The sequence below is a fragment of the Conger conger genome, chromosome 2 (genome assembly GCF_963514075.1).
Source record: "Conger conger chromosome 2, fConCon1.1, whole genome shotgun sequence".
Lineage (NCBI taxonomy): Eukaryota > Metazoa > Chordata > Actinopteri > Anguilliformes > Congridae > Conger > Conger conger.
In genome coordinates this window covers 14,170,225-14,197,070 of record NC_083761.1, presented here as the reverse complement: position 1 = coordinate 14,197,070, position 26,846 = coordinate 14,170,225, and the positions used below count along the sequence as shown (strand labels likewise).

At 41.2% G+C, this 26,846-nt stretch overlaps 1 protein-coding gene across 1 annotated transcript in view; it reads left to right on the top strand.

The window, feature by feature from the left end:
* Window positions 1-26,846, top strand: part of pcdh15b (protocadherin-related 15b) — a 158,040-nt gene that overhangs the window by 110,247 nt on the left and 20,947 nt on the right. The window contains exons 23-27 of the mRNA XM_061231247.1: window positions 7,250-7,390; window positions 7,666-7,778; window positions 20,304-20,413; window positions 21,341-21,481; window positions 23,086-23,213. Of these exons, the coding sequence (XP_061087231.1) occupies window positions 7,250-7,390; window positions 7,666-7,778; window positions 20,304-20,413; window positions 21,341-21,481; window positions 23,086-23,213 (633 nt within the window). The remainder of the gene's footprint in view (window positions 1-7,249; window positions 7,391-7,665; window positions 7,779-20,303; window positions 20,414-21,340; window positions 21,482-23,085; window positions 23,214-26,846) is intronic.

Genomic DNA, 26,846 nt, shown 5'->3' with positions numbered 1-26,846 from the left:
CATGGTTATTCAACCTGCCAAGGTCATTTGAACAGCTCAGTAGACCCATTCGCGGCTGCTATCCCTATACTGTATAGTTACAGTATGTTTTTATTGTTATTGCTATAGTCTTGTTTTTGTTTTGCACCTACCAAGTTTACAGTGCGCAGAGGGATACAGGAGCAAGAAAACAAGACGAGGTCAGTTCTCTGGGGGGTCACATTGACTCACCCGTTTGTCAGGCCAGCTGAGAAACTCAGATGTCCCTCTTCACACGAGAGAGACTTAGCGAGCCGTGGCGATGCATCCCTCCCCTGCTTCGGATTGTATATGTAAAGCACTTCTGAGATGACAAGAGTGGCAACTCCTCAAGCTGAGCAGCCAGATGAGTCAGTCAGTCACAGCCACTTGGCGTGAGGCCCGTCTCGAGCACTAAAGCACCTTCCCCCCTGGGTCCCGTGCCAGATTCGCGCTCCCACATCCAGGCTCCTGGTAGCAGCTCTCCCTCCCCACTGACACAGGCAGCCTGACTCCCACTCATTCCCGAATTGTAGGTCACGGGCCGGGTCTAAGTGGGTCATTAGTCATGCGTGAAGAAACGATTTTAGTGTGTATAATGCGGTCGATTGATATTAACACCTGTCACATTTAACACTGCACTTGCGTGCACTGTGTTAGTTATTGTACAGTGTACAGGCAGCTATTTTAAAGTTTAAAACACTTTCTGTATTTGAACATACTGTAGAAAGAACGTAAATAATGGGCCACTAGAAGACCTGTAGCTGGAGCACAGGTATGTATTTGCTCACAGATCAAGTGCCACTTTTTCCACTCTTGTTGGAGACCTGTCATTTTGTTTCTGCTGGAATGCCCATCACCTATGGGCACTTCCATTCAATGTATCTCTGCCTCAGCTGGTGCTGTGCTCTGTTGTTCCTGCCTGATCGATTAATGCTGCCTGATCCACTGACCCCTTGCTGTGGCAGTGGTCCAGTGGCTACATTTGTCTCGCACCAGTTTGGTATTGGGGTTTGCTTTACGTCAGCTTGTGTTTCCTGTACAGCCAGCCAGATTTACTTCAAGCCCCTATAGGGCCACAGGCATGAGTGTGAATTTGAATACATTATGGGGTTATATACAAAAATACTTAAGGGGTCATGTACAAAATTGAATGTAAAAAAACAGCAATATTTTTTAAAAAGTTTGGAAATCTCTTAAAAGAATTAACAGATTGTGCAGATACCTTAACAAGTGAAACATTTTATCACCAAATAATTTTATATGTGGGCAGTTACAATTTATAGCAAGAGTTTAAGCTGGGTTATATGGTATAGTAAAAAAACGATTATACACGTATTAATGTAACAAGAAAGACCCAGAAACTCTTTTAAAATTCGAGAGAAGGGCAGGATTGGTCCCGGATGTCAAACTTTTTGAGGTCATAGAATGGACACAGCTGGTAAGACCAGTATCTGGAGGTTTTGAGGCATATGCATAAAAATGACATTTGTGCAGAGATTGCACTTTTCAACCCTGTTTTACTTGCATTCAATAAGTGCATAGTGGGTCTTTGGTCCCAGCAGAGGGTCTCTGGCACACATCTATAGATCTCAGTTGCTGGGTTTCAAATAGCAGAATGCTCTGCACTGGCTGCCATACTGGCTGTGCAGGACAACTTGTGGGGGAGGATGCATTAACATTAAAATGTTAATAGGATTTAGTCAGTTTTTAAAAGGGGCATATACAGTCAGTGAGCAATTTATTAGGTAGACCTGTACACCAGCTTGTTAATGCAAATATTTAATCGGCCAATCATGTGGCAGCAACTAAATGCATTAAAGCATGCAGATGTGGTCAAGAGGTTCAACTGTTGTTCAGACTAAGTGTTAGAATGGGGAAGAAATTTGATCTAAGTGAGTTTGACCGTGAGATTTTTGGTGCCAGACAGGGTGGTTTGAGTATCTCAGAAACTGCTGATCTCCTGTGATTTTCACTCAAAACAGTCTCTAGAGTTTGCAGAGAATTGTGCGAAAAACAACATCCATTGAGCAACAGTTGAAGCTGACAGGAAGGTGACAGTAACGCAAATAACCACGCATTACAGCAGTGGTATGCAGAAGAGCATCGCTGAACACATAACATGTCAAACCTCTAATTGGATAGGCTACAGGAGCAGAAGTCTGAAAGTAAGTCTAATAAATACCTAATAAAGCTCTCACTGAGTGTGCATGTAAGTGGAATGCAAATGTTGTATTTAAAAAAAAAACAGGTATTCAATCTCAGCATAAGTTAGCACCGTTGGTTTTCATTGAGGCGTCTGCATTTTTAAAGGGAGTAATATGATGAATTACAGGGGCTCTTTCAGGTTGAGTTCTGATGCAGTACCGGATGTCATACACTTGATGGAGCTTTTGAAGTATTTTTGCTCAGAGCTATTAAAACTTGGACCAACTAACCATGACTCAGCAGAAGCAGGGCCCCTTAGAGGTGTTCAGGACAAGGCTTAACACAGTGCTAGATATCGGAAGAATGATTGCTTGAATGGTTGCAATGTACAAGAGAAAATGAACCCGGAATATTAGATACTTCTTTCAATTTGCCAATCATATTGCTAGTGTGTGCTGAAGCTAGCTGTACAGAGGGTGTTGATTGTTTATTTTGCTTTGTTGCTCATTTTAGGCTTGGATATGTGTTGTTTCTTTCAGTTTATCATGTTGAGCCTAAAGAGCATATCATAGCCCTTGGTCCGGTCTGTGCTCAAAAGTTCTTTGGTATATCAGACTGTACTCGCTTTAAAAAAACAACTATGATTAAGCTATAATGAAACAAAATACCATTGAGCAGCAGTTGACAATGTTTTGAGATCATTCAAACAGCTTTTATCCTGAGGTGATCAACCTTCATCAAATTTAGCATTTAGAGAAAACTAAATTCCCATGTTGCCAGGAAATATGATAATTCAGTAGAAATGAAATATATTTTATCCTCTAGTTATTTTTATGTATGGTGTCCTCAAATAACACATTACTTTTATTCTATGTTTTTTGTTTCATACTCCCCCTCTCAGCATTCAGATGTACTTACAGTTGTTATGTATAGTTGTTAATGGTAAACGTTATATTATTTTTGTATATAGGATGGTGCAGTGGGTAGCACTGCCGCCTCACAGCAATGAGGTCCGGGGTTTGAATCCCGGTCGGCCGGGGCCTCTCTGTGTGGAGTTTGCATGTTCTCCCTGTGTTCGCATGGGTTTCCTCCAGGTACTCCGGTTGCCTCCCACAGTCCAACGACATGCAGGTAAGACTGATTGGAGAGTCTAAATTGCCCGTGGGTATGAATGTGTGAGTGAATGGTGTGTGTGCCCTGCGATGGACTGGTGACCTGTCCAGGGTGTAAATGGTAAATGGCAGGCATTTATATAGCACCTTTATCCAAAGCGCTGTACAATTGATGCTTCTCCATTCACCCATTCATACACACACTCAAACACCCACGGCGATTGGCTGCCATGCAAGGCCCCGACCAGCTCGTCAGGAGCATTTGGGGGTTAGGTGTCTTGCTCAGGGACACTTCGACACAGCCCGGGCAGGGGCCTGAGCCATGTCGCCCCGGGTGTATTCCTGCCTTTCACCCAATGTATGCTGGGATAGGTTCCAGCCCCCCTGCAACCCTGTTCAGGATAAGCGGGTTGAGATAATGGATGGATGAGTATTTGAAATAATTAATTTACAATTTGGATTTATTCGTCAATTAATTGATACATTTTTCTAAGCGAATGTACAGTAAGCAGGACAAAGTCGCATTTTTGACGTGACTGTGAGTACACTCCCTTGTTTCTGTAATGGGTCTGATCTCAACTGGGCGAGACGCTTTGTCACAGAGCATTTTAATAACCTCAGTGGGCGTCCGTCACCCTTTCTACACCAGATGGTGAAGCAGTGGGTCGTAGCAGTCTGTGTTTCTCGGAGCTGTCTGCTCTTTGTCCAATCCGAGGCTCCCCTCTCAGGACCTGGGCGTGACATAAAGAAGAGGCTCCACCACTACTACACAGCACGTGGGTCTGTGCAGGACCCGCAGTGAAGAGATTAGTATCCCGCTCCTAGATAAAATAAAGATTCCCACATTAGCACTCCCTGGCTATCGATGACTGCCATTGATATAGCAGACTAATCACAATGTGATAATGAACTAAAATGTCAATAGAAAATGTTCTGTAATTTTCCTTTCTATGCGCATACAAACATATGTGACCCGCTCTATCATAACAAGGCGAATTTTGCATAAATCGTTTATGTAAAATTGTTCATTTTTGGCTGTTTTCATTTTCAATACGACTGAGTTTTGATAGAGCAGGTCAAATATGGTGCCTACGCAAGTTGAAAAGCGGCATATCTTGGAGAACACTTTTATGGTTTCCTGTACTTATCTTCAGGGTTGCATGTTGATGTCTTCTTGAACATGAATTACCTTATTGTTTAATAATTATCCCTCCTAGCAGTCTACACATTAAGGCATGTTGTGCTTGAATATAAATTTGTCATTGAATTTTAGATTTATTTTCAGCTTTGATGCTGTAAACCAAACCTCTGCAGTACAATGGCACAGATAAAAAGAACTGCAGTGCAAAATACATCTCAGACAGTGTTGTCAGTTGTGGTTTATTAAGCAGTGCATTCAGTCTGTTCACTTTTGTTTGATGGCAGAACAAGAATGCTCATTCTCATTAGAATAGCACTTACAACTGATGTCATAGGGAGCTGTTGTTACTGTATAAGATTAGGCAGGTTTTTTGCTGCTTCATCCACACTTATGTGCTGTGTCAGCAGTTTTGATAAATAAAAAATACTCACAAGTGCAGTCAATGCAACACTGGTATCATATTCTATTATTACATATTACGCCTGTAATCCTTTATGAAATGTGAAATTGTAAAATAGCCATTTAAATACATAGGGGGATCAAGGATATGCTCAGAGGTTTATTTGTAATGCAGTATCTTTAATTTATTTAACAGTATTTTGTGAGTGTATCATCAGTTTTTCAGTGGTGCATTGACCTGGTTGTTTCATAGTCTGTTCATGTTTTTCCAAGGATCCTGTATAACCCTAATGTACTCATAGCATCTGTCCGCTGCCTGTGGCAGCATCCAATATCTCCCGAAGCCTGTCAACTTCAGTTTTATTCATTACCTATTTATCTTCATCCTGAATAAAAGTAATATTAAAGACAGGTTTTAAAAAAACGTGAGGTCCCCAGATAAAATAATTATGGGTTCAATTAAGTGTTACAGTTAAATATTCATGTCACCTGCTTTTGAAGTCACCAAGGATGGCTCTGGGAAAATTTAACCGAGAAACCTTGGATTTTGGTTAATTTAACCCCATATATGGGCCGGAATGGGTTTATTTAATTCTCTTTCTTTTTCTCATTCTCATTCTCGCTCTCTAATTCCAAGAACGTGCCAACTAGAAGAAACGTTGAAAGAATGTTGTTTCTGTTTTATTAGAATTTCTAATAAAATCCATAGGGATTATCATTTTTGACCATTTTGCTGTTGCGTACTTGTACAAAATTCTTGTACATAGGACTATTATCTACATTGTATAGGCTCTCTTGAACCCAATAACCCACTACAAGGTTCTCTGACCAGAACTGGTAAAGCGGTCCCTCCATATAGACAAAGACCCTCTCCGTGTCTCTGTATGGTATGGTATTACAGAGGCAACTGAGTAGCATTTTAGCTAATGAAATTGCGTTTCATCAGTGTATAGTTTGATAGGCTTGCATAAAACAGCATGCATTTTTCACCTAGGTAAACAAACCATATTCTTTTCAGGTAGCCCACTTAGAATGCTACGCAGTGGCAAAAATAAGACATCTTGAGACAATATGGATTACCAGCCCTGTTCCTGGAGATCTACCATCCTGAAGGTTTTCACTCCAACTATTACATGGCACACTTCATTCAACAGCTACAGAACTCATCAAGCTGCTAATTAATAGAATCAGGTGAGCCATATTAGGGTTGGAGTGAAAACTATAGGATGATAGATCTCCAGGAACAGGGTTGGTGACCCCTGCTTTACAACAAAAAAAACCCCAAGGGTTACCTTTCAGAAGAGACCTGTGTTACGCCTGTAGTCAAAAGGGTTCAGGAATAGTAACTATTTTATTTTCAAGCTTGTGTTAAGAAACTGGGGAGATACTTAAGGGGTTTGACAACTAGGTTATTTTGCATGTGATCTCCAAACAGTTCTAGATTCTAACACTTTATGGCTTTTTTGAAGATGTGAAAACTGTCAGTACATGTTAAATTACTATTTTTTTTTACTAATCAAATACTCACTTATCTTCCCATAGAGCACTATAAAGTGTATTATGTATATTTCAGTTTATTTCAGTCGGCCAGCCTGCCAAGCTATAAACTGAGCATACCAGCATAGTGCATTGTTCAAAACTGCTGAAGCAAAAAAGGTGCCTTCTGAGAATGTGCCGGTTTCACAGGAGGGGGAAAAATAGAGAGACATAAAACACGATCAACAAGCATGTTTATGGAGTGCACGTATAACACAGCCGTGTTTCCTTTGAATTCTCTCCCCTAATATCTTTTGGGAGACGAATTGCGTTTGGAGTGGTCAGGAAAGCACTTCACCGCTTCAGCAATGGCGGTGAATGTACAGGGTTTATTGATCGAAATACAGTTAATCGATTGGGTTTTCTAAGCCCCCCTGGGGACTGGGCCTTTCGCGGTAGCGTTTATACTGTTGGAAGATGGATTTGTTTGAGCTCAGGCCCCCAGGGACCCCCCAGCCCCTAGGTCCCATTTGTCATTCCAGTTTGCCCAAGTGCATTAGTGCAAACCCAGTAGGGCCACAACCTCAAGGTTGTCTTTTTTTCTTTGATGTGTACAGCTGCTGAAACGCACTTGATTTTTGAAAAAGAAAATCTACCGACATGTCTATTCACTGGAACCCACCGGGAAAGTAAACCAACTAAACAAGTCTTTCAAGCCCATTGCCCTGCTGTGCCAAGTGCTAATTACCTCCTACTCAAACCTTGAGCCTTTGTGGACAAAAAGGGCATTTAGGCATTTGTATTTTTAGTTGGTGAAAAGGTTATTTATTTTTTTCATTAGTTCTGTGCTTCTGTACTCTGACATGACCACATGCTGTAGTCCGCGCAGCATATTTCAGATGTAATGTGAAGTTAAGGTATGCTTTCAGATGCTACAGTATGTGCACAATGGTTGAGTCTTTGCTCTGCTTCTCAGGATACTGCAGCCAGTCGCGTTCGGTACAGGGTGGACCCGGACCAGTTTCCCTACAGCAACAGCATTTTCGAGGTGGAAGAAGACTCCGGAAATATCATCGCCAGGGTCAATCTCAACGAGGAGCCCAGCACAACGTTCAGGGTGAGCGTGACATTTATACAATCCGACTGCCACAGTCACAGAGAAATACAGGTGAATGCTGTGTGTAGATGAGACCTGGCAGCTTTAGACAAGGATGAATCGAGGATGCGCGCACAAATGTGACAATCAGATGTTTACTGAGGCGAGCGTGAAACAAGGGGATGCGTTTCCCTTCTGCTCCTGTCCTCTGGTGTGTGAGCGAGTCTCGTGTCGAGTGTCAGGCTTCAGCCATGCATGATGCATGTACTATGTACTATGCTTCTCTCCTGCTGTAGCTTGTTGTCGTCGCGTATGACGACGGCGACCCAGTGAAGCTCAACAGGACCCTGGTGGAGATAACTGTTCTTCAGCCTTCAGTAATCCCCGTCTTCATCCAAGAAGAATACAGGTAGAGCTTTTTTCATATTTTATATCCGGTGAAATCAATCAAGCAGAGAGCAGTGTAAAAACAGACATGCTTATACTAGCAGATGTATTTGAGGTCCAGACGCAACTACAAATATTTGCTTCAACTGATTATTTGATTTATATTTTTGTTTATAAAATGTTCTTTCACTTACAGAAAAGGAGAGTGTCTCAAAGTTTAACACGCATACTATTATTATGCTGTGAATGTTTCACGCCAAACAAATTGATATTGCAACAGTATTATAGGCAAATATACAAATTATTGCCTCTTCAGACATTGCAATGTATGCATTTAAATATAAATTTTTCCATGTGAAATATATGTATTATTATAGTATCCAGAAAGAGCTCATTTTTATGCATTGCATATTGAATGTTTATTAGTATGGCCATGAATAAACATTGTGGCTGTTACAAACACATTGTAGTTGCACAGATACTCAGGCGGATTATTGTATCGGGTATGTGCTGTGTCTGTTCAGCTAGCGTCGGTGGATTTGTGGTTTAGAAAGAAGGTTTTAATCTAAAAGGAATAAATATGCTGTTTAACAGTTAGTCTGGGGTGAAAGAGTTCGATACAACTGTTTTGCTCTTTGCATGGGCTGTCGCATTTCTTTCCTGACTTTTGTTCATCTCATCTCTCAACACTTCTGTAACTGTTCGCTAAAACGAAGAGGAAAATGTGAATAAATATTAATTTGGGAAGATATACAGTAGAGTCAATATTAAAGTTATTTTGCTTTCATCTATTGTAGAAAACTGTAAATATGGATCATAGCCCAAAGCTATGTGATGCAAATGTGCAGTACACCACAACATTGGTTTCTCTAACAGCAGGGTTTGCTTTCTCTGAATTCATTTTTGGGTTCTTAACAAAATGTGTTTTTATGAGTCTAAGTTGGATGCATTAAATTAAATTAACTTGTATGGTGTCTGTGGCATGTTCAGCTGATGTTGATTATGGTTAATAATGTAATACGATTTAATAATTTATCACCTTTACCCAAAAATTCTTTATCATTTAGTAGCAATTCATGATAATCAGCAATGATTGTATAAACAAAACCAATGATTTATTAAAGATGCTGGTGGGATCTTTAATACATGTTGTTCTCACTAAATCCTCAAGAGTCTGAAACATTTATTTATTTATTACAAAGGTAGTTTCTGAATGATTTCTGCAACCGTACCACCAAAGCATTGACTTTTTTGTCATGGTCATATGAATAGCACAATGACAAGTGAGGTCTTATATATAAATTCAACTGTTGTACTGCACAAAAATACTGGGGCTGCCATCTGCTTTTCTAATTAACCGTCACAATTACAACTGAATGAGCATCAGTATCAGAGAGAACGTGGTCAGAAATTCATCCAAACTGTTTTCATATCTGTGGTCCATAGTGGCATAATTGCAAATTTATATTTGAGTGTGCAGTGAAGTATGCCACCATGCTCTGTCAACAAAATTTATTTAAAGCTGAACAAGCCTTCATTTTAACCCTTTTGTAGTCTTAACGTTCTGTATACTCCCCTTGTCCTAAGAGTAAAAAAATGACCCGCCTTTACTAAACCCCTGGAATAAAGCAGCTGAAAGAATTTCTATTTTTCAAATCTATTTTGCATGAAGAAACAAGCTGTCTGCTGTTAAACATAGTGGCGTGTCATTTTTGACCCTTAAGACAACACAAGGGTTAATATCCTGGACCACAGACAAATGGGTAGTATTGTTGGGGGTACATGTGGTCATAGTAGCCTAATAAACCCCAGGTATGTCCTAAGTTTTAATGTTTTGCTAAATTATGCAGAAGGATGTGATGGGAACATTGGTGGTGACTTTCATAAGTTTCCTATTGTGTTTCTAATTGACACCACAATGAAAAATTCAGTGCACGAACACTATTAGATATTTTCAATATGCATGCTGCTTCTTAAAAGCAGCATAAACAATTGATATCCCAAACCCCCAGATCAAGGAAAACAGTGTTTTATCTTCCGGAATATAAAGGATTTCTCATCCAGCCCTCTATCAGATAGAGGGGTTGTGCTACTGAAGCATTTTTCACTTCTCTCACCCCAGATCACTAGCTTTTTTTCCCCAAGTTTTTTAGCTGTAGGGGTTTGTCCAAAAAAAGAAGTCACAGTCATAGTAGTTTAAAAAGTTTAAAAAGACAACATGCGCCATAACGGTTTTTTTGGTTTGTTCTTTTTTTGGTGAAATATGATGTATCAAGCAAATATGTAATGAGCTTTCCGGCTATAAGTTATTGTAATTAACTGTGTAAACTAACATGAAATCATTTTATTTGTCGCAAACCTTGCTTTTACCACTAAAATTGTTTTCCTAGTGACAGGAAAGAGTATACATCCTCAGTGTGAACTCTGAAAGTACATTTTTAAAGAACTGTGATGGCCATTGCTTGATATTTGTCAGCTGTGCCAGGCATCTCTAGGAACAGAGGAAAAAATAGCGACCGGAGTGTGTGTATCATGATCCAGATACAGAAGTAGGAGCGTTATGTGAGGTACAAACTCAGCAGGCTTAATGTGTTGTTTGATCAATGCAGTACACACAGAAGCATGGTAGATGAAAGGTCTGGGATTAGGGTTTGAATTAATACCGGGAGCACAGGTCCTAGAAGGTCACAGCTGACAGCTTCACTCTGACAGGGCAGGAATAGCAATGCCAATAGAATTCTGCGGCATATCAGGTGATGGCCTGATCCTGGGATATTTCCAAAGGAAGCATTAGCCAGGTGTTCACTTGCCATCTGTGGTTAGAGGAATGAAACGGGTTGTTTTGCTCCGTCTGTTTGAGGAGGGCAAGTTTTATATGAGATGCTACTTATATACAGTACTGTGCAAAAGTAATCAGCTCATGTAAGAAAAACTTAAAGTTTGCTTTAAAAATTATGAAATTAAAAGTTTAAATATAACAAAAAACTGTTAAACTGTTAAAAACAAAACAAATCAACATTCCTTGTGACCACTCGTCCACTTTAAAACTGGATCAATTCTCTTAGGTACGCTGTTCTGCAGTTTTATAAGAAAATTGTCTTATTCCAAACATATTGGACTACAGTTCTTCTTCTGTGACTTAAGCTGTCTCGCTTGCTTCTGGTTCTCCAGGTAATTTTGTCTGAAAAGTGGTCCATTACTGAATATGTTGCTTTATTTCACAAAATACAAACATTTATCTGTTTGTTTTTTTTGGAAAATCAATGTTTGGAAATCTTAGATTCACTCTTTTCTACACACAAAGCAGAAAACCAAAAAAAGAGGTTTTCAAACTTATAGACTAAAATAATGACCACATTTATATTTAAGAAATGTATGGTGTCTAAGATTTAGGACAGTACTATGTGTGACATGTAAATATATCATATATCATAAATATATCAGAATGCTTTCAAAGACTCCTGCCAGTCACGTCTCCCAAACATGCATCCGGTGCATTTCTCCTGCTGCTTATCTCATAAAAACACTTAATGAAGCTACAGCGAGTTTCCCCAGATCACTGCCATCATTGCTCCTCGCTGCGTCTGAGATTGTCATTTTTTACAATCACAGCATTCGCAACCGCCATTTTATTTATTTATTTTTCTGCTCGCCTCTAGATGTTTGTAGCAGGGTTCATCTGCATTTTTGTTATTCTTCCTGGTACAGCAGTACATGTGAGAGGATCCTATCCGTTGAAAGGAGATGGGGTAGTCTGTAGGGAACATGTCCACTTTGGCTTTGGGTCTGGGATGTTTTGGGCTGCACATTGAAACTCCACAGTGCCCGTGATTTGAAACGGGCTTCACACACCAAAGCATTTTGGTTTTGCAAACCGCTCACGCTGAGCGCATTTACCACAAACCATGCCGCACGTAGAGAACCTTTCTAATGATCCTGATGACTGTAATAATCATCATCATCATCATCATCATCGCCATCACCATTGCCATCTTATTCATATCATCAATAGCGGCGGTGGTGAAATATCAGGAAGGATGTCACTTAAATACACCAGTGGGCTCAGCTGCGGTTGTTTCCTTTGCTAATACTTGATGCATTGTGTCTGAGAGGGGGAAAGTGCTGCTCTCAGCTTGTTAGTATTCCACAATAAATGAATAAGACTGAAGCCACCTCGGGTGGCACCGCAGGTCAATTCTCTGCACCATAATTCATCTCTTTGCCAGGGTGCAAACATCGTTCTGGGATGCCATTATCATTAGCAGGCGCAAATAACGCTCTGTACTATTTCCAGCGCTGTTCGACGGGGCTGCTTTTCAGAAGCAGAATGCCGTTAGCCCTTTTCCTCTGCAGCGGTTATAAAGGCATTGTGCTGAAATTATAAGGCGGGGTGCTGGAAAAAAAAGACGTCACACAGAAACGCATTCAGGAAAGATCTCGGGTGACTTGAGCGTGTGACTTTATTTAGACTGTTTTGTTGCTGTTCAGCTCCTCCCTACATTATCGCACTGTCAGTGTGTGTGTGTGTGAAGAGACAGAGGAGGATAATTCTAAGTGTCAGCCTTCATGGTTCTGTGCGTTTTAAGAGAGGTGATTCGTTACCTGAACGATGGAACTGTTAGCGTAGACCGTGCCCCACCTCCGTTCTGTGGTGTAATTAGGGGACTGGGCTAGCCTTACCAGCGGAGAACACCTGCGGCATTAGTATGCAGCCATTGACAGCCTGTGTGCCGTGTTACCAGCGCAGGGTCAGGCAAACAAGCACACCATTAGCATAACATTGTGGAGTGATGAACAGGCCATGTATTTCAGGAAGGAGTGCGCTGACACCCAGACACACAGCCAACTGTCTTGTTAATGAATGACATTAACGGCGGCGAGTAAACAATTAAGATCAGAAGATATGATTTATTTCATTATTTGTTTCATGTGAATCAGCTTATTCGGTCCTTGCTAATGATTCCAGCCATCATAGATTGTGTGCCTGTGCGTTTCCTGTTATGAAGCAGTGCCACCCGCCTCAACGTAGCTGACACAAGGCTATATCGGTCCCGCGGTTTGAACTTTTGGGAATGTGCGGTTGTTTTTGAACTTGCCGTCACATTTCCATTTTTCCAATGGCACTGACATTCCCTAAGCTTGAGGGAGCGGAGGTGGCCAAAATAATTTGTCAGAAGTACAGTACAATTGCTCATTCATAGCCTGTCATAGTTAGAGCAGTGTTTGCCTTAACCATAAACATCATAAATGATGCATCATGTGTTTGGTATTGATATATTCTACTAGAGTTTAGACTGCAGTTTGACCCTTACCTTATGTTTGGGAGTGACAGCTAGCTGCCAACAATACTAATCCCAAATAGAAATGAAAAGGTCAGTGTCTAATCGTCCAGCAAAATTAATAAAAATAAAAATATCCACCTGTGATTGTATATCTTTCTTAATATATAAGTTGATCTTTTTTGTTTATTTATTTTACATGTTTTATTTTATTTAAATGTATTTTTTATTTTATTCTTTGTGACAGCCTATTTATGCAGGGTGATGCACAGCAGTCTTCTGGGAGCATCGTGAATACTCCTGCCAATGTATACACGATATGGATCCAACTCCAATACAGTTTCCTGTCTTTTTGCTCAACAAAAATACATATAAATGACATATAAAGTCACAGAAAAAAAATGCTAACTGTTTAACTTTGTCTATTATTTTAACTAGCAATCCATTAAATAAAGATTTGTAGCTGTTAAAAGAATCATTCAGTGCAACTGTAGCCTACTTCAGTCATTGTAAATAAGTGTGGTTGGAAAGTGTAGGTCTGAAAATCTAGTTTTTTGGATTTGCACATCCATGATTAGCATTTACTCTTGCACTTTGGTAATTGTATGTACATCTACTCACCTACGTATATACACACAATATGTATGCACACTGAGTGTGTGTTTGTGTGTATGTGTGTGTGTGTGTATGCATGAGCGCATGCGTGCACATATGAAACACATGATTCAAACAAACCAGAAAATCAGTGGTTAACATTATTACGGTGCTAGTATTGTTAAGCTAGCCTTCAGAGAGTATTAATTTCACGAGCGCTATTAGAACATGGCATACCTGGCACGGCAGATTCATGTGACCACAGTGGAAATAATGGAATTTAAATTGTGGTATAGCCGCGATAGCGGCATTACTCTGCGGACCTCATTAGTCTCACACTTAACCGTCTGCTTGTCTGGAGCGGCTATTAAAGTGTGGTGAGAGGACAGGAAGGAATGAGTATTCAGTGTGTTATCTGTACAAACACAGCTCACCCTTTCTTTGGCAGGAGGCTCTGATTGGGAAATGTCAGGGGGGGATTATGGGGGTGAATGAGCTACTGAGGGCTTCCGTTGCAGCAGATCTTGCATACCAACACTGTGAGCAAATTTCATATAATGCCATCCAAAGGAACCAATCATGTCTGTACAACCATTAGGCAGAAAAGAAACGAACTGAAAAGAAGCTGATATCCTTTAAATGGGCTCTGCATGCTTTATTTGCATGCTTGGCTTTATTTAGTAGCAGGGAAGTATAAACCAATGCTGTGCCGTGCGAGGCTGGCAGTAGTTAAGGTTCTTCCGTGACATGTCGCCGGTTTCATGAAAACACGGCGTCTTGATTGTGACGGAGCTTCACCGGAGAGCCGTGTGTCATCGCCAAGACGCTGAGCAAGGTAGACTCGCCAGCGTGCGTCCGTACGCAGGGCTTGGATCATTCGATGTCTATGCCGAGTTTGTCCTCCAAACAGCTTTGCTCGCACAGGTGCTACGACTCTCCTGTGGTCCAGACCAGGAGTTAGCGTGACAGTCCGGTTAATGAGGGAAAGTGTACTGTCTCATTCAGCTCACAGTGAAATCCAAAAATCTAATTAAATATGCTTTCTTAGTCAACATGATTCCACACACAGTATACAAGTTGTTCAACAACTCACACAATTTGGTGCCTTTTGTTTTCATTGTTGTTTATGTTTTAGTTTTTTATCTTTTTTCTTGGAAACTACCATCCCTGGAAACTACCTTTATGTTCTAGCCAGTTTTGTAAATCAGTAAATCTGACAAAGCGTCAAATTGAAAAGCCAAGATCAATAAAACATTCTTTAAAACAGTTGAACAGTTCCATATTATTGTTTTCAAGTGTATTGGGAAGCCCTTTTTTTTTTTAAACCCTACATTTTGGAGAAGCTATTGAGCTCATTGCAAAAACAAATGAGAATGAAGTGGGCTTACACTGTTAAATGGGGCTTATTTGGTTTTCTTGTTAGATTTTGTCTTATTTTGTCTCCCAAGCAGTAGCCCTGACAGCTATAATCTTCATAATATTACTGTGCTGTGTTATACTTGGTGTATGCAAAGCAAAAAATGAATAATGTAGCCCCTAAACAGCCCAGTACTAGCTGAAAAGTATTTTGATTTGCATGAACAAATATTTGAGTAGACATTTCTCAGCAGACTGAACAGGTCTTGTGAAAATATAATGAAAGCAGGTGGCTGAAGACATGTCCTTGATGTTCGGTTCACAAGCTGTTAGTATTCCGCGGGAGCCACCTGTGTAAGAAATACACAAATGAAATGTGAAAACCTGTCATAAAATGGGGTGAAAGGCCATATCCTATGCAGACTATGCTGCATACAGGAAATGCTCAGCAACTGACTGCCACGTGCCACTACAGTACGTTTAGGGTTGGAATTTGGTTGTGGTGGAACCTTGTTTTAAAAGGCGTTTTGTTTGTATTGAAAAATGATGATGTACAGCAGGAAGAGATTTGATAAGACTATTGTTGTGCAGCACCTTCCCAATATAACTCTCTCTGTGTATTCTCGTGAGACTCTCGTTCCCATGATGCAATGGGATGCCCGTGGTTAGGAAGACATTCCCTCACATGAAGTTCCGTAAGTCTTAATGAGATTCTCTCCCAGTGAGCGGCAGCCAAGCTGTCAGAATTAACTTATTCCGCTTGGGAATATGAAAACTGATGCAGAAAGACTTGTTTAGATAACTATACCATGCCTACTATAACAAATAATTTAAGCATACTGGTTTTGATATGGAATAGCCGTGTACGTGTACCTGAACACTGTATTCTGAATATATAGAATTACTTTCTTACAAAGGATGAGATTGTCTGGGAAAAAAAGCACTTATCATAAAATTCAACAAAATTCATTCAAATGAAACTTGATTAATTTATGAAATTAATTTATGAAACAGTAAATGTATCTAGTGAAAGCTCTAGTGAAAGTGTCGAGGTGAAGTGAGGTGCTGAGTGTGTGTGCTTTTTGGGAAATGGGACAGCAGCTTTCGCCCGAAACCTGAGAGTACTCACTTCACCAGCACTCTGTGATCCCCATCCTAATGAGCATGTCCAGATGTGCTTTCCCTGGTCATCATGTCTCCTGTCATCAGGTTTGGCTTCCCCAGGCAATACTCTGACTTGTGTGGCTCTCTCTCTCTTTCTCACACACACACACACACACACACACACACACACTCACACTCACACAGGGACACACGCATGCACCAACATGAATCTTATGTACACACAGGGATAGCAATATACACGTTTCTCTGTCACTCTATGACAATCTGTACATTGCTCAGAATAATATGCAAATGCTCTGCGGTGGGAAGAGTTAATTGTATTTGTTTGTTTATGAATTATGTATTTGGGAATGGCTGTTTCTTCAGATCAGCAGGCACATGAGTGCGTCTTCTGACTCCACAGTAGCTGCTGTCCGGGGTGTTGCGGTAATGTTAGCTGAAGCAGGCTTGCTGTGTTATCGCTCCCTTTCAGAGGGACTTTGTTTGTTTGAAGACTACAGTTTTAATTCCCCTCTCATTGCATGCTTTAAGAAATGCACATCGCCTCGTGGAAAGTTACTGGCACTTGCACAGAGTGTGACCGCCCCATGGATGCTAAACATATCCTCCAGGCAGATTTCTAGGATGAAAGATGGATATCACGAAAATTAGTATGTTGTAACTGTTGTGGGTGTTTTTACCATACTATGGGTGGAGAGACCAATTTATCATCAGAAATTGATCTTAGTGTGAAGTTCCCCTGAAACATGTCCTCAGGCACATTCAAGCAGTGGTATTCAGTTGGGGCATAAAATGACGTATTTAATTAAGTCATTTTTTCTATTTCGATTAAGGGGCCAGATTTAGCTCCTCATTGAGCCCTGATTGTTCCAGTGTTTATACATTTACAAGCCTCCCTCTAGCTCAGCAGTTTATTCATGCGGTTACCGCCTCCTGTTGGTATTTCCACCTTTTTTGGATTGAGAGAGTGTAGGGAGAGGGTGGGTGTGTTGCGTTGTTTTGGTTTGCTATGGAATAATAATGAGCCCCTCTCCTTGATGCAATGTCTGCATCTGAAAATTAACATGTGAATTAGCCCCTTGGTGTTGCAGTTAAGCCTTTCCAATTAGCACTGTGTACACTGTCCAAACCTATATTTTACTTATGGAGGTTTTAACAGCCAAATGTGTTTTTGTTTGTTGGGGCTGTGTGAAAAGAGTGAACAAGAAAAATGCACCTTTTGCCATTCTGTTCTTTTTCTGTGTGTAGTATTTGCCTTGGAAGGTACAGGTAGAGTAATTTCAGTCAAGGCTGATAGCAAGCAGGGTCAGGAGAAAGTTTTACAGGCTGTAGATCAGTCTTATGGTTGGAAAGGTTGTCGAGGCTGTTGAATCTTTCATCTTTAGGTATGGGGAAATTTATTAGAGACTGGTTTAATGAATTGATTTTACAACATCCGTGCCCTGCAGTACTCCAACTCTTACTGAAGAACATCTACTGGTCTGTGTGGTGTGTGTGCAGTGTGCACTCAGGTTTGTGCATGTGTAGGTTTGTGTGTGTGCATTAATGCTTTTATGCTTGTTGTACCTGTATTGTTTAATAACCTTTAAAAGCACAAAATATAAATGCCGAATTAGGAATAGCGTCAACTCTTTCCCTATTTTTGTGATTCTACAGTCCAACTTCTAAACATCACTGTTGTTGATCTGTTTGGGCTTTGACAATGTTTGGTGTATGATTGCTCATGTTTCAGTCCCTTATGTGCATTTCTATCATATCAAGGTGCCATTCGTGAATTGGTGTCAGTTATCTCATCCTGTTAATTTGTAATGTGTTAAAAGGGAACACAGAGCAATTAGTTGCTAAATTAATAGTTCCACAGAATTTAATTGACACAAAATATTTGAGTGCCAAATATCAGTTGGTGTAATCAAGCCATTTGGCATTTATCCTTTATTTGCTCTGCCAAAAGTGCCATTGGATTGTGTTGATTTTCTATATCACATGAAATAGCATGCGTTTTCACCCCTCATTGATTATTTATGAGTCTTCCACCGTAATAAAAAGGCATGACGGAGTTTTGCTGAGTCAGCCTTTCTCTGCGCATGAGGGAAGGTGCCAATGTGCTGATGTTTTAGTCCTACCCAGTTGGAGGTTGTGCTCATATCCATGTTAGCAGCTGAATTATCAGAGACTAGACATACAGACTGAGTGTGCTGAACAGCAGGATACAAGCACAAGGCTGAACGCTTCAAAGTGTACTTAACTGCTTGAAACAAATTTGAGCATTCGGAGAAGGGCGTCGTGTGGAAGGCTGAGGCTTGGCGGAATGCTGACACCATGGGTAATTCCTACATTAAATTACATTACATTCATTTACCAGACACCCTTATATGGAGAGACTTACAGTACTGGGGAAACAGGAGTGCATTCACCCCATTAAAATCAGCCATAGTGCCAGACTTGGTTAACAACATTCGCAGACCAGCGAAGATGCAACATTACTTAAAGCAATAGTGCTCTGCTGACCAAGAACAAGTAATAAATACATGCAGACTACATCCATAACAATCCCTGAGAAGCGGAATATGAGACCTCGCGCAAATCTAAAATTGTAATAACACCATAGCCTACAGTAAATCAGCACAGCAGGGGGGAGTGCTATGGGGTAGTGATGCAGTCTGAAGAGATTGGGCCTTCAGTCTGTGTTACTTTTAGAAGAGAAATGGTGATTCTACTGTCCTGGCCACTTTGAGATGTGTGGAGACAGACTGGGAGAAGTGAGCATGTAGGCAGGGGAGATCTGGCTGGGGTTTGGTTTAGGTATTGAGAACTCCATTCTCTGCCCTATAGGTTAATACCAAGGACTTAAAACTTGATGCAGGTAGCCAGTGAATTGTGGTTAGGAGGAGGACAAAGGTGGCTGTGTTCTGTATTATTTGATATTATTTGCAAAGGTGTACAACCAGGGAGACCTGCAAGAAGGGAATTGTTGTAGTAGAGCTCTGAGTGAGCTCTCCTGGAGCACCAAGATTAAAGGAGAGGCTAGCAGTGCTAATCATTTTGAGGGAATGTATAGTCGCTGAGCACTTTATTAGGTATTTTAGACCCTTTTTTTTTTTTTTACTTACTTATTTTGCGCCCGAATGCTGACCAGCTGAGTCACTTAATATAGTTACTTAGTGAATATTGCAAGCCAGGTCCAACAGTGATGGAGCACCGAGATTAAAGGAGAGGCTAGCGGTGCTAATAATCTTGAGGGAATGTATAGTCACTGAGCACTTTATTAGGTATTTTTAGACCCTTTTTTTTTTACTTACTTATTTTGCGCCCGAATGCTTACCAGCTGAGTCACTTAATATAGTCACTTAGTGACTATTGCAAGCCAGGTCCAGCAGTGATGGTCCTCCATCCGGCAAGGTGTCCTTCTGACTAGCTGAGACACAAAGTGAGACCTGTGTGTAAGATGGAGGGACAGAGGAGAAAAGCTGAGTGTGGTCGGTGTAGAAATGGTATGGACACCATGGGAGGAGATGACAAATACCAGGCAAGGAAGAGTAGAGAGCTCATAAGTGCAAGGACTCAAAAGTAGTGTGACTTTTGTAGTGTTTTTATAGTTATACTGTGCAGACTCAAAGCACATTAAGTTGCCAGGGCCAAAGATTAGTCATTTTTTTATTATTATTAAATATACAAAGCCAGTCATTTTTATGTAACAAATTAATAAAAGATCGAGGTGAGTACATAGTTCAGATAACAACAAGGACAGTTGGTTTTATATTGAATTCCTTATTTGACAAGGACGACTTAAATGAATGGGTGAATTCCCCACATGTAAATTCATTTAGTGACATTCAGAGCAAAAAATGGGTTTATGTGTATATGACAATGGTTTATAGACATAGACAATGCCTGCCTGCCAATGACAGAAATATGCCATGTAAAGAATTTTCACAACAACAATACATTTTCGTCAGGTTTTTCCACATTGTTGCGCCCTGGCTTCTTTGATGCATATTGACAGAATTGTGCATTGACTAAACTCTCCATTGCTGACAAAATAAATAATTTAGCCATAAATATGGGATGTGGTCCATGAGCTTTAGCCTGTGAGTAGATTGTAATTGTAGGACTGTCATTTGGTAGCATCCACGCTGTACTGTATACTGAATGTTCTAATAGCATTCTAATTGAGTGTCCTTGCGTGTTTGCAGGTTTGCCCCTGTGAGTGAGAATGCTAAAGTGGGAAAGGTCATTGGAGCCGTAATGGCCGCTGCTGTCAACCAGACTATAGTGTACTCCATTGTGGAAGGAAACGGAAATGGTAAGTAGGTAGAGCCCTCACTGCTTATACTGTACCAAATCATCAAGCAAATTTACCTCAGAAGTATTATGATTTTTTTTTGCGCTGTTTGTCTCCAGCGTTATCACATTTGCCAGTCTCCAGCGCTGTAAAGTGCATCAGTCCATTTCACTTTATTGGTTTTTATTTATTCATTGGTTTTCATTTGAGACTTAACCACAGTTTGAATCAGCATGTGGTTCATGTCCAGAAATGAATTTCCTGTGTTGTTGGCTGGGACATCGATGTCAATAGAGCTTTTTTAAATACTTTTTTAAATAAAGTGGTTTGAGACTACATTCTGGGGTGTACAGTACTGCGGCGTGCTGTTCGCAGTAACCTTCAGTTGCTTTTGAACAGCCTCGGTCTACGGCGGCTTCGCATTTCATTGCCTTTGTCATCAGCACATTAAAAGCGGTAACGGATAATAAGATGACGACTCATTTCATACAGTCGCGGCGACCTGTTCCCCTGCCTCCTGGGGTGTGAACAGATTAAATTGCCTCGAAGTTTGCCTCAACTCGATATTAAAATCTAAATTAAAGGACGCTTGGAACACTTACTCGCCCGGAAGGAGTGGAGTGGAGTTTGTTTAATTCCCTTTTTAAATTCAATGAAGGGACTTTGCAAGATAATAAAAGTGTCCTCCAAAGTTTGGCTCCAGCAATCTAGAGCGTACTGTTCATTGACATTCTGCTAGTCCATGAAAGTTGGAACTCCTTTTTCTTGGGAGTCTTGAAATTAACAAATGTCCGCTTGACCTGGTGCCAGCAGCGTGTGAATTCTGTTGATTTCCCCCTTTCACAAAATGATGAGGTTTTATTTCATCCATACAGCAACTGAGTCGAAAAAACAGAGCCGCGAAGACGCTTTATCTTCTGTTGGCTTGTCTCTTGTCTTCCTTCTCAGGAGTATTTTCCATGAACAACATCACCGGGGTCATCTCCACGGCCAGCTTGTTAGACTACGAGTCCGTCAGCGGCTACGTCCTCCGTGTGCAAGCAGACTCCATGAGCGTGGTCGCATCCAACCTACGCGTGACCGCCAAAAGTAAGACAGCAGCCAGGCCGTTACGTGCGCCTCAACTGCCACGATGATTGTTATAATTCAAGACATAATTGGCTCCAGGTTGTTTTGTTTATTTTTATTTATTTATTTATTATTTGTTTTGACATGGAATAATTACTGGCCGAGAGGTGTTTATTTTTATGCAGGGTATTGATGTGGCCAAGAGGTGCGTACTTTCATGCAGGCTTTTGATGCTCTTTTAATTTTGCTTTCATTTGCATTTCTATATTTATTTACTTGTGTGCAATTACCTTTTTCTGTCGCCCTGATGATATAATGCATATCAAGGACTAACCAGCAAAGTAAATTGCTTTCCATCATCAGCTTTTAAAATTCTAATCCTTTTATTTTATTTCTTTGGCTGATTAGCAGACATTGGTCGTGGGCACCATACTGAGCGGCATTAAATGTTTTTGAAGTTGGGAAATGCCAAGTCCTGTGTTGTAGATTATGCCTCTATTGCAGTAGGCATTGGTCAATTAGCCGTATTCAGCTTATCTTTACTTGAATATGAATTATTAATGGGGTGAATCAATTTAAAGCAACTTTTTTCCCCCCAGCACGACTGCATATTACGCACATTAATTGGAAAATTAAAGCCCACGTGTTAATAGATTTTCTCTCTCTGCATCTTTATTATTTAATAACGAACAATAGGTGGCCTGCATATTATAAGCAGTTGGCTTCCATGTAGAATCTTGCCTGCAAATGACTAGAGAGATGGCTGTTGTTGTGCCATCTCATTTTGACAGATTATTCTAGAAAATATCAGGGGGACTACAGAGGCATTTAACAGCTCTGCAGACCACTGTCAAATGCAATCAATTAGAGCTCATTACACCCAAATGGGATTGGTTGGGAAATTGAGTGATTCTTATTGGTGGGAGTGCACCATAGCTTGGTGTGTTGCGTAATCCGTTTGACTGGGAGAGGTGGGGCGGTAATTGTGGCTGTTCTGCCGTCAAGTGGATCAGGGGCTATCCGCTGCATTGTGTGGGTGTCTAAAGTGCTCGTCGTTAGAACAACGTGAACGCTTTGCAGAACTGATTAGCCCACCATCAGCGATATGGAGCAATGTTAAAATACAGCAGGTATCCCTGATGGGGGTTATTATTCCATCTGGCAAACTGCATCCTATAAGGGCTGCAGAGACGGGGGAAGACATGGAGTCCAAGGAGGGGTGATGTGACTCTGGTCTCCCCTGGGGCAGGATGAATGATATACTGAATATCTATGTATACCATTAGGCCTGTTTCCTGTTACTCAGGACCGTTTTAGCCCTGTCCATTTTAGATTTTACGTTGGGTAACTGAGAAACAAAGTGTAGGTTGAACAAGTGAACAAGTAGTCCTTTCCATGAACTGCAGTGCAGTGCCGCATTATGTAAATGACATCATGTGCCCCTCGCAGTGGAAACTAGTTGATTTACTTTGCTGCTGCGTAACGTGTATCCGCACGCTAGCGTGTTGCGGTGAAATCGGACGCGGTTATTGATTGATGAAAATGTACTGCCAATGCTTGATGCGCAGTTGATTTGGAATGCAGGGGAGAGATCACTGGCCTTTGTTCGTTTCTTTTTTTCACAGCCAACACAGCCAAAGTGTTTATTGATGTTCAGGATGAAAATGATCACCCGCCTGTTTTCACCAAAAAGCTCTACCTGGGAGGGGTGACGGAAGACTCCAAGACGTTCACCTCTGTGCTCCAGGTCCAAGTAAGAGAACAGCTCGCATGAACTTAAGTTACATAACATTTCCAAATGGTAGTCTTAACATGTCTGCTGTCTCTTCGTATGTGGTTTAGGCTGAAGGTTTGGGCTGGGCTGAATGTTTGGGACAAAGACCCATCATTTATTTATTTGCCTCTGTACTCCACAATTTGAGACTTGTAGAACAACCTGAAAATAAGATATCCAGTCCCTGATAATGTTGATAGGTCACAGACAGGAAGTCATGGCATGCAAACAACAAAACAAATGCAACAAAATAATAACATGACTACTTTCAGCTACACAACATTGCTGTGTCCCAAACATTATGGTGCCCTGAAATGGAGGGACTCTGTATTTAAATTTTATAACCACAATATATCATCTATAATCTGTAACCACATGTGATATTTTTTAATTGTGGAGTACAGTGGCAAGTACATAAATGATTTGTCCCAAAGATTATGGGGGGCATTGTATTTCTGCTCCGGGCTTATGAAACAGCTGTATGTGTCAGTGGCCAGTGAAATGTTTCAGCCCTGATCATCAACATGGAAACAGTGAGGCCAATTATAATAAGAGCTGCACGCTGAATACAGCCCTCCACTTAGTGGCAGCTGAGCAATTATATCGAACGACCGACCATGGTGCCAACTAGGTTGGGCGCCTTTCGCTTCACAAGAATCGAACAATTGCATTTGGTCATCGTTCTGTCGGTGAAACGGCGCCATCGCACGGCCCCGGTTGGCGTGCGGACGATTACTGAGGTGTTTTCATGGAAACGACAATATACGGGGCTCTTCGATGCTGTCCAGCTAACGTGCTAGCCCCGGATGTCGCAGCGAGCGCCATTGTCCTGAATAGAATCTTGGCCTTGCCAGCTCTGCGGCCGGTAGCTCCTTTGGAAAACGCGCAATTGGGCTACGGCTTTGGCCAATAAGGGAGGGCCTGTAGCAGCTGCTCACAAAGTGATGTCCAATGGCTGTGCTGCTGAGATAGCAGAGGAAAGAAGACAGCAGGCAGCTAGCAGGCATGAATTATAGTGGACGCTAGTCTGCACTATTCTCCATTGGCAGAGGATGATGCAGTGTGAATGTGTATTCCACATTTGTTGAAAAGTCAAATCTAAAGAATATATATATATATATATATATATATATATATATATATATATATATATATATATATATATATATATATATGTATATCAAACCAAAAAGACATCCGTTTAACCAGGGCACATCCTAAAGGCCAAAATTTGGTTATAATAGCAACATCTCGGCTACCTGTAACCCATTCTGTATGATCTCACTGAATATGTTTGTGGTGATGATGTCGAAATTTGTTTTATGTTTAATCTTTTAAAGCTATAAAATAATTGAATAAGTCAGCTCTCATTTCCGTATTGGGAAATAGTTTCCACTTCAGATATGGAAAGTGTAAGCTGAACCTGTGTTATCATTGTAAAAGGGCAGTCGGGCTAATGTATCACAAATTATCAGTAAAACTAATTTGATTCGCTTCATTTCGTCATGATCACTGAATCACACTTATTTCTGTGTGGGTACCTTTTTGAAGCTCACCACACACATCGTTGGACACGTGATTGCGGCAGTGCTTACATTTCTTCTGAGCTTGTGAAACTCTGTGAAGGCTTGCATTGATTGTGATTGAAATAAAATGACCCAGTTGCTTCAAGGTTGTCAGCAAAGCCACTGAGTTGTCGGGCAAGGTTGTCAGTAGTGAAGTCAGTAAGTGTTGGACTGTAGGACACTGAACACCCAGTACACTAGAGCCTTTAATGGGCACCATGCGACGATATCGGGCCCATCCCGCTTAATCTCAGTCCAAGGAGCTGGGCTCAGCCAACCTGGAGCAGCCTTCTAGCCACCTCCTCACGCATCCCCGCACCTGGGCACGGTAATTCTGTCTGTCCGAGACCCACGGATCTGCATTTTCTTGCATCCAGAAATGTGATGCTGGTAGTGCAGTGCGTCTTGGGCACGAGGACTCTCCAGCAGCGGTGTGACAAGCCGTTCAGTCTGCTCCAGTGTTGAGGGAGAGGCAGTGCTTTACACTGCGCTGTGCACGCAGGCGAGCGTGTTGTGTTGTCACCCCTCGCATCGTAATCCCTTCAGATTCAGAGTGAAGGCACGCACCCACATGCGGCAGGAGTCTCTCAGACTCCGCGGAGCTGGTACTGTTCCCAGAGCCCCTCAGAGAGGCCCTGGGTAGGGGACCTGTGACCAGGCTTGCCTCTGAGCTGCCTGCTGGGTGTCTTGCTGTGGAGACTAGCATGTCCCACTGAGAAACAAATGCTCTTCTGATGCCAAAGCCACAATGCTGACTAGGAAAGCAGGACACAAAAGATCTAATACATATTTACTCCACGTTTGCTCCTTTGATTACAATCACTTTTATGAATACGAATACGAACACTAAACTTTATTGTCCACACAGTGGAGGTTTGCCTTTGGCTAAACCCTAAAAAGACATAAAAGAAACGTACACAAGTACAAAATACAGTAAACATTTAAACAAAACAATAAAAAATACAGATAGTTTAGCACTGACCTAAAAACTGGGCCAGAGCTGCAGCAGAAGCGCAGAGGTACCAGTACTTTTCCAATCACTTTTCCAATCTTTTTCATCTGTCCTGTGAGTTGCACACCCACACCAGGGCAAAGCACGCAGTGGTTAGCCTAGCTGTTGCATGTTAAGAGTTCCCTTGTTTGGCTCACTGGGTACTCAGCTGACACATTGAGATTCACACACAGTGTGGATGCTCCACTGTTTTATTTGGTCAGTCTTATGGAAACCACTCCAGGCTTGTTTGGCCTTTTTATTTAGCCAGGGCTGATAAAGAGGTAATCCCCCAATCTGTGAGAAGACGGAATCGCCAGGTGGGATCCGAACCCAGCTGCAGTAAGATGTCGAACATCTCTGTCCCCACTGTTTCCGCCTAATCTTTTCAGGTTTTGTTCGTGCTAGTGTGCCGTTTGGTTTTCTGCGCATTCCCTGGGCTTCCTAGCCGCTGAATTAATGGATATGCATCGCAGATCTTAATATGGGTTTAAGAAAAGCCTCTCAGCAGGTCGAAGATTAGACTAATCTACTTTTAAATCCCTCTTTAAATAGTTTTGAAGAGAAATAAGAGAATTGAACTTCTACAGTATTGAGCTGGATGTATAGATCTTGTGTCTTCAGTCCTTCCTGTAGAATAAAAAAAAGCATCATAAGAATAATTTGAGTTGTATCACATGAGACATTGAGTCTCACTGATCGCATGATTAATTGTGTTATCGGTTGCACATTTAAATGAACAGGCACTTGCAGCATAAAAAAAAAAAAAGGAATTTCATGGATGTTTTGTTTGAGTTATTAAGTCTTCCACTTAAAGGTTTTGTGTTCAGAGATGTTCTTCTGCATACCACTGTTGTAATAGGTGGTTATTTGTAGTTATCAGTGTCAGTTTTGACCAGTTTGGCCCTTCTCCTCTGACCCCTCTCATTAACAACACATTTTTGCTCACTGGTTGTTTTTTGGTTTTTCACACCTCTCTCTGCAAACTTTGGTGCATGAAAATCCCAGGAGATCCGTAGTTTCTGAGATACTCAAAGCACCCTGTCTGGCACCAAC